General features: G+C 48.7%; 1 protein-coding gene across 1 annotated transcript in view; it reads left to right on the top strand.

Moving 5' to 3' along the window:
- Positions 1–7,036: 7,036 nt before the first annotated feature.
- Wbscr16 (Williams-Beuren syndrome chromosome region 16) overlaps positions 7,037–7,180 on the top strand; it is a gene marked incomplete in the record, with an annotated part of 14,492 nt that continues 14,348 nt past the window's right edge. The window contains 1 exon segment of the mRNA XM_013520534.1: positions 7,037–7,180. Within this exon segment, the coding sequence (XP_013375988.1) occupies positions 7,099–7,180 (82 nt within the window).

Here is a 7,180-nt window from a genome sequence, read left to right as displayed (position 1 = left end):
CGCTGCAGACGGCGGCCGCGCCTCTGACCCTGCGGTGCCCGCCGCCTGGAGCTGACCCCCTCGCCGGACGGGGGCGGCGCTCGGGCCGACGGAGCGGCGTTGCGGTGCTGTCGGTGTGATCAGGTTGCAATCCCTTGTTTAAGACACGCCAAGAGGGCAATGAATGGCTAACACGAAGCCATCCGCTCATTCCTGACGTTCAGCGTGCTGTGCCTCATTTAGTACTTTTAAGAAACAGTGCAGACAGTTCTTCAGCTACCCCCCCTTGTCAAATGAGATGGGGTCTCCCTACATTGCCCAGGCTGGCATCAAAATTCCGAGCTCGAGATCCTTCCGCGATTGCAGGAGAGCACCCTGCCCAGCCCAGACACCATTCACATCCCAGGCGTGAGGAGCGTCAAGGGGAATGTATGTGTTCTGATGCGTGCTTCTCTTTAGTGGAAAGATAAATGTTTTGACTTCGCTAATATTTTTCTCTAAGGGCTCTCAAAAGCTTCCTAGCAGTTAAAAAAAAGGTTCTTTCACACTAAAGGATTCAACAAATAGAAACTTACTAAATTTTTGGAAGTAATGCTTGCAAATATTTTCAGTATGTTACAGTCCATGCTTACCCGGAGTACTGTAAGATTCAAATTAGCAGATAGTGGGTACTGAGCCCTTGACGCAGACGGACTAGTAGTGGATGAGCCCTGGAGCTTCCGGCCTTGACATCTTTAGCTATGCAGTTCAGGCTGGCTTGGACCACACTATAGAGCCCAGGCTGGCCTCAGACTCACAGCGATCCTCCTGCCTCAGCCTCCCGAGTCCTGGGATTGTGGATGTGGGCCACTGCACCCGCCTGTTGACGTCTTGAGCCTGCTCTCACACAGCCTCACTTTCGGTGGCTTTCTATTTAAAGCCGTCTTACCTCACACGTACTCTTGACTCACTAACCCCAAGTCACGCCTTATCTGGCTCATCCTTCTCCGCAACACACATCATCTTCTGCTGCACTTAGACACTAAACACAGCACTCTGGCGAAAGTGCTTCATTGACGGTGAAAAGGTGCTTAAAACGCTGAAGTCACAAAACCACAGGCAAATCTGTTGGATGATGAGGCAGAGACTAGACCAAGAGGAGTGAATGTTTATACATGAAATAAGGCAGAGAGGCGCCTTGTCTGACTTCCCCCGGGAACTTGCGCACTAAGCAACACAAACTTTTTCCTGCTCTGCGCGCATCTCGGATGCGTGGTGTCTTAGTCACTTTCGCGTGGCGGAGGCACAACACCCGGCACCCACAGTGTAAAGGAGGGGTTTATTTTGGTTCACAGTTTGTAGAAGTTTCTGTCCATAGTGGGCTGGCTCCAAGGCAGAGGAGAAACAACTCAAGCTACGGGAGCCAGAAGCAGAGAGGGCGAGCCGGCGGATTCACTGATGAATGTCACACCTGGGGACCCCAGCTAGGGTCCCCTCCCCAGGGCCCCAGCTAGGGGCATGTGAGGCTTGCGGGGGCATCTAGGTAGAAGCTGTGACCCCTGGGGAGATACTCCGGGGCTGGCTTGGGGGTTACTCCATTTTAGTGAACGGGCACATCCACCATCCAAAAGGAACACTGAGGTGCTGGGGATTTAGCTCAGCGGCAAAGCGCCTGCCTGGCAAGCGCAAGGTCGTGAGTTCGGTTCCCGGTACCGGAGAAAAACCAAAAAAAAAAAAAAAAAAAAAAAAAAAAAAAAAAAAAAAAAAAAAAAAAAAAAAAAAAGGAACACTGAAGGGGCTGGGGATTCAGAGAATGACATCAGACACCACCAGTCTCCTTTCTGGCCCTTCTCAGCTTCCCATGAAGAGTGTGGGGACCCACAGAGCTGGCAGTGCTGCCTTCATGAAATGTCAGCTGCTAGGCAATTTGTAAAGAACATAAATTCAAGCTGGGTATGGTAGTGCCTACTTGTAATCCCTCCCACACTGGGGAGGCTGAGGCAGGAGGATTAAATGATTGAGCAACTCAGTAAGAACTTGTCTAAAAAAGTAAACAAGGGCTGGGGATGTAGCTCAGTGTGAAAGCCCTGGGTTCCATCTCCAATACTGAAAAAATACTTTAAAACCCTACCAGGTACACCCCATAGTGGTGACTAAATTCCACCACACTGCACGTTGGGGGCACACCCACATCCAGACGATCTGACTCAAGCCACAGCAGCAGGGAAACTGAGGCACAGCCCAGAAAGCTCTGAGGACAAAGAGCTGAGAGTCCCGAGGGACCAAAGCAAGCTCGGTTCGGTTCATAAGGCAGAGGATCGGGGAGCAGGGGCAGCCGCAGAGACCTGCAGAAGCCTGGAGGATGCAGACCATGGAGCTGGGAAAGAATCGGAAAGCCTGAGAGGGAAGAGTGCTTCGCACGGGGGTGCCCAGATGGTGCCGGAAGTCCTGCTCACCAGAGGCCGAGGGTTGGGTACTAAAGGGTGTGCACCTTCTGGTGGGGAATTTAGCCTATACTGCAGCCCACTCCAGGGCTGCCTAAAGCACCCATAGACACAAGACCTGAATGCATCAAATTGATTCCAATAACTTAAATTGTATACTGGAGTAAAGTTCTAGAAGATTGACAGTTATACAAAAATAACCAGCTTCCCAAAAAGGCAAAATCTGGGGAAGATTCAGAAAGACTTGGTGTCAAATTTCTTTTTTTTTTTTTTCCTTGGTTTTTTTCTAGTACTGGGAATCAAACTCATGACCTTGCACTTGCCAGGCAGGCACTGTGCTGCTGAGCTAAATCCCTAGCCCCTTCAAATTTCTTTTTTTTAAAAATTCTTTTCCTTTAAATGTTTGGGAGAATTCACCAGGAAAGCCATCTGGGCCTGGAACTTTTTGGGTTTGGTTTTGTTTTTGTTTGGGGTGGTGGGGATGGAAGCCAGGGCCTCCTGCAGGCCAGGCAAGTGCTCTACCACAGAGCTGCACCCCAGCCCTGGGCCGCAAGTTCTCTCTGAAGGAGAGTTTTCAACTACATTTATCCAGGGTAAATGTCCCAGTTACCCAGGACTCTGTCCCAGTTATTCATGTCTTTTTTGAGACAGAGTCTCACTATGTAGTTCAGACTGGCCTTGGCTCACTATGTATCCCAGGCTAGCCTTGAACTCTCAGCAATCCTCCTGCCTCAGCCTTCTGAGTTCTGGGGTTACAGCTGTGCACCACCACGCCCAACAATTCATGTCTTCTTCAGGGGGCACTGGTGATTGGGGTCTTTCAAAACAATTGTTCATTTTATCATTTGTTAATTTAGTGTCATAAATATGCTCCTAATTATCTTTTTAATGTCTATAGAATCTGTAGTGATGTCATACCCTGTTTCTTTTCTGACACTAGAGATTGAATCCAGGGCCTTCTCACTGAGCTTTATACACCTGGTGACTTTTGATTGGACAAAATGTTGTGAATTTTGCCTTTTTTTTTTTTTTTTTTCCAATAGTGGGAACTGGACTCAGGGCCTTCACACTAGCTACATCCCCAGCCCTTTCATTATTTTTAATTTTGAGACATGGTCTCACTAGGTCACTAAATTATCCAGGCTGGGGTTGAATTTGGGGTCCTCCTGTCTCAGCCTCCCAGAGTGCTGAGACTACGGCTCTGCAGAACCATGCCCAGCTTCTTTCCGGTTTATTTTATGAGGCCAGCATCATCCCGGTACCCAAGCCAGGCAAAGCCATCACAGAAAAAGAAAACCACAGACAAATATCCCTCATAAGCATAGATATACCATTTCTAGGTAAACTTTTAGCAAATGAAATTTTACAATATTTTAAAGATAATACATCATAACAGGGTAGTGACCCATGACTGTACTCTGGGCTACTAGAGATGCTGAGGCAGGAGGGTCACTAAGTTTGAGGCAAGCCTGAGCAATGAAGCAATATCATCTTTTTTTTTTTTTTTTTTTTTGAAGCAATATCATCTTAAAGTTAAAAAAAAAAAAAAAAGAGAGAGGTCTGGGGATGAAGCTCAGAGGTAAAGAGCCTGCTAGGTTTGAGTCCCAGTACTGTTCCCCCCTCACAAAAGTTGAAGAGTTTGGTTTCAGAAAGTGAACAGCTGGGTGTGGTGGCGCACACCTGCAATCTCAGCACTTGGGAGGCTGAGGCAGGATGATCATTGCAAGTTTGAGATCAGCCTGGGCTGCAAAGTGAGCTCAAGGCCAGCCTGAACTGCACAGCAAGACCCAGTCTCAAAAAGACCAAAAAAAAAAAAAAAAAAAAAAAAAAAAAAAAAGTGGGGGGAAGGGTTGGAAGGGGACACTTTTTGTCTACAAGCAGAGGGCTGAAGCTGGTGGTAGGAGAGAATCTCACGTTTGCAGAGAGCAAGTTTCAAGCTATGGATGTCATTTCCCCTGGTTAATTTCTCTCATTAGCTCATGAGCTGAGTGCAACTTCAATCAAAATTTCAGTGGGATGTTTCTTATACTACTTGGCAAAAAGATTTTAAAATTGATATGAAAGTCAATGTTATGACTAGCGAGAATTTTGTGAAAAGAACAGAGAACAAAGCAGAGAGATGTGATTGAAAATTACAGCAAATCAGAAAGAACAGTTGAAAACTTGTCTTATTATACAAGAATAAAACTGTACAAACAAATCGATTCCAGAAGTCGAACCACTGTGTATTTATGGAAATTCATGTTTTTTTTTTTTTTTTTTTTTTTAGACAGAGTCTTGCTACGCAGATCAGGCTGGACTTGAGCTCACTTTGTAGCCCAGGCTGGCCTTGAATTCACAATGATCCTCCTGCCTCAGCTTCATCATTTTCTTTAAACACACACATGGAGTCAGCGGAGTTTGGTGGCACACGCCTGTAATCCCACCACTGGGGGGGGGGGTTGGTGGTGAGGCAGGAGGATCTCTGCGAGTTCAAGGCCAGCCTGGGCTACACAGTGAGACCCTGTCTCAAAAATAAAAGCAAATGAACAAAAAACAAAAGCCTATCAGGTTTTGAGCGCATGTCTGTAATTACAGCACTCTGGGAGGCTGAGGAGGACCACAAATTTGAGCCCAGTCTGGACAACCGAGTGACTTGGTGAGAACTCCATCTGAAAAAATAAAGGGCTGGATGGATATGCAGCTCGGTTAGGATGCCCTGGGTTCCATCCCCAATACTACCAGAAAAGAACAAACAAATAAACAAACAACCCCCCCCCCATTTGATAATAAAATAGAAAAACCCAATGGTAACTATGAATCTTGCTCCTGATTGGCCAAACTGACTTTGGGGCTGTTGTGTTCGGAGCCTCCAAGATCAAAGGCGGGCCAACAGTGCCACCCAGTGTCTGTGATTCACATTGCAGTGATGTTCTTCCCTCCCTGAAGTCAAACCAAAACTGTTTTCTTTTGGACATCCCTTAAAAGTAAAATGTTTTGTTTTGTTTTGTTTTTTGTCTTTTGGAGACAGGGTCTCGCTATGCAGTTCAGGCTGGCCTTGAGCTCACTTTGTAGCCTAGCCTGGTCTCGAACTCACAACAATCCTCCTGCCTCAGCCGCCTGAGTGCTGGGATTACAGGCGTGCGCCACCACGCGTGGCTCAAAAGTAAAATGTTTTAGGGTTTTCGAGTTTTAAATTTTTTTTTTTTTTTTTTTTTTTTTTTTTTTGGTTTTTCTCCGGTACCGGGAACCGAACTCACGACCTTGCGCTTGTCAGGCAGGCGCTTTGCCGCTGAGCTAAATCCCCAGCCCCTCGAGTTTTAAATTTTAACAAGAAATAATTTTTAGCTGGGCATGGTGGCGTATGTCTGTAATCCCAGCACTCAGGCGGCTGAGGCAGGAGGATCGCTGGGAGTTCCAGATCAGCCTGGACTACAAAGTGAGCTCAAGGCCAACCTGAACTGCATAGCGAGACCCTGTCTCAAAAAGACCAAAAAAATTTTTTTTAAAAAAAGTCTTTTATCTGTTGTCCTTATTGGGTTTGTAAAAGAGCAAGTGTTTTGTCGTTGTTAGTTTCTTTTTAAATCAGGGTCTTGCTAGATAACCCAGCCTGGCCTCAAACTCACAGTGATTATACCACCACAGCTTCTCCAGTGCTGGGAGTACAGGTGTGTGCCACCAGACCTGGCTTTTTTTGTTTTGCTTTTGTGTTGGTTGCCACTGTGGCCGAAGGGAGTCCTGATTCTGCCATACTGCTGGGCACGAGACAGGGGCCCTCTGAAGGGACCACGGTGCTGGCATTTGTCCCTTGGCCTCAACCCCACTGGGTGAAAACTGCGTCTCAGGCTTCCAGCTCTTCCTCTCTTCTTCTTCTTTTTTCCCTCCTCCTCTCTTCTGAGTGGCTCATGTGTGGCTCTGTGCCCGAGGTTTTGGGTAGAAATTTAAAAATACGTGGCACGCACTTGGGATAGGAAGCTTGAGGCGCTGTCAGGCCGGGACCTCAGAGCCACGAGAGTGGAGGCCGAGAGCGCGCGGCGCGAGCCCCTGTGCCGGGCAGGGTCAGCGGGGAGCGAAACGCTCTCCAGGGCTGGAAGAGGACGGCCGCCTCCTCCTCTCCCTCAGTGTGGTCTGTCCGCGCCCCATTCCCAGCCACCCACGCAGCAGGCGGCCTACATCCGGGCTGTGGGATTTGCTGGCGGGGGCTCAGGGTAGGGTGGTTGCCCAACGTGAGGGGCTGGGTTTGGACCCCAGTTCCGCCAAAAGGGACAAAAAGTGGTTTTGGTGAAATTTGGGGCTGCCTATTTTGCTCGGTTGCCCAGGCTGGGCTCTAATTTGCAATCTTCTTGTCTGAGCCTCCCACAATGCTGGGATTACAGGCATGCTGGCTTTCTTTTTTTGCCCCCCATTTTAGAGGTGAGATTCAGGGAAGGGGGCATATGAAAGTGGGGACGGCTACAGCAAAGCCAGGTGAGAAATGTCTTAAGCCTGTGAAAAGGAGGAAACACAAGAGGAGTTGGAGGGCAGGTACCTCCCGGCTTTCTCCCGCTAAGAGGGAGCTGGTGGCCCTATCTCGCGATACCTGGGCTTCCCTCACCTCCTTTGCCTTCAGCCACTAACAAACATGGCCACGATCGTGGGGCTCTTCCGCCAGGACGTGGGGTTAAAGGTTACGTAAAAGATGGCGGCCCCCAGGCGCAGTTAAGGCGTGCAGTGCAGGATGGCTCTGGTGGGCCTAGGTCGTGCGGGCCGGCGGCTGAAGTGGCCGGGGCCCGGCCGCGGGCACTGGACGCCGGCCGGAC

The sequence above is a fragment of the Chinchilla lanigera genome, unplaced genomic scaffold (assembly GCF_000276665.1).
Source record: "Chinchilla lanigera isolate Chin_1 unplaced genomic scaffold, ChiLan1.0 scaffold00055, whole genome shotgun sequence".
Classification (NCBI taxonomy): Eukaryota; Metazoa; Chordata; class Mammalia; order Rodentia; family Chinchillidae; genus Chinchilla; species Chinchilla lanigera.
This window is presented reverse-complemented; position numbering and strand designations above follow the sequence as displayed.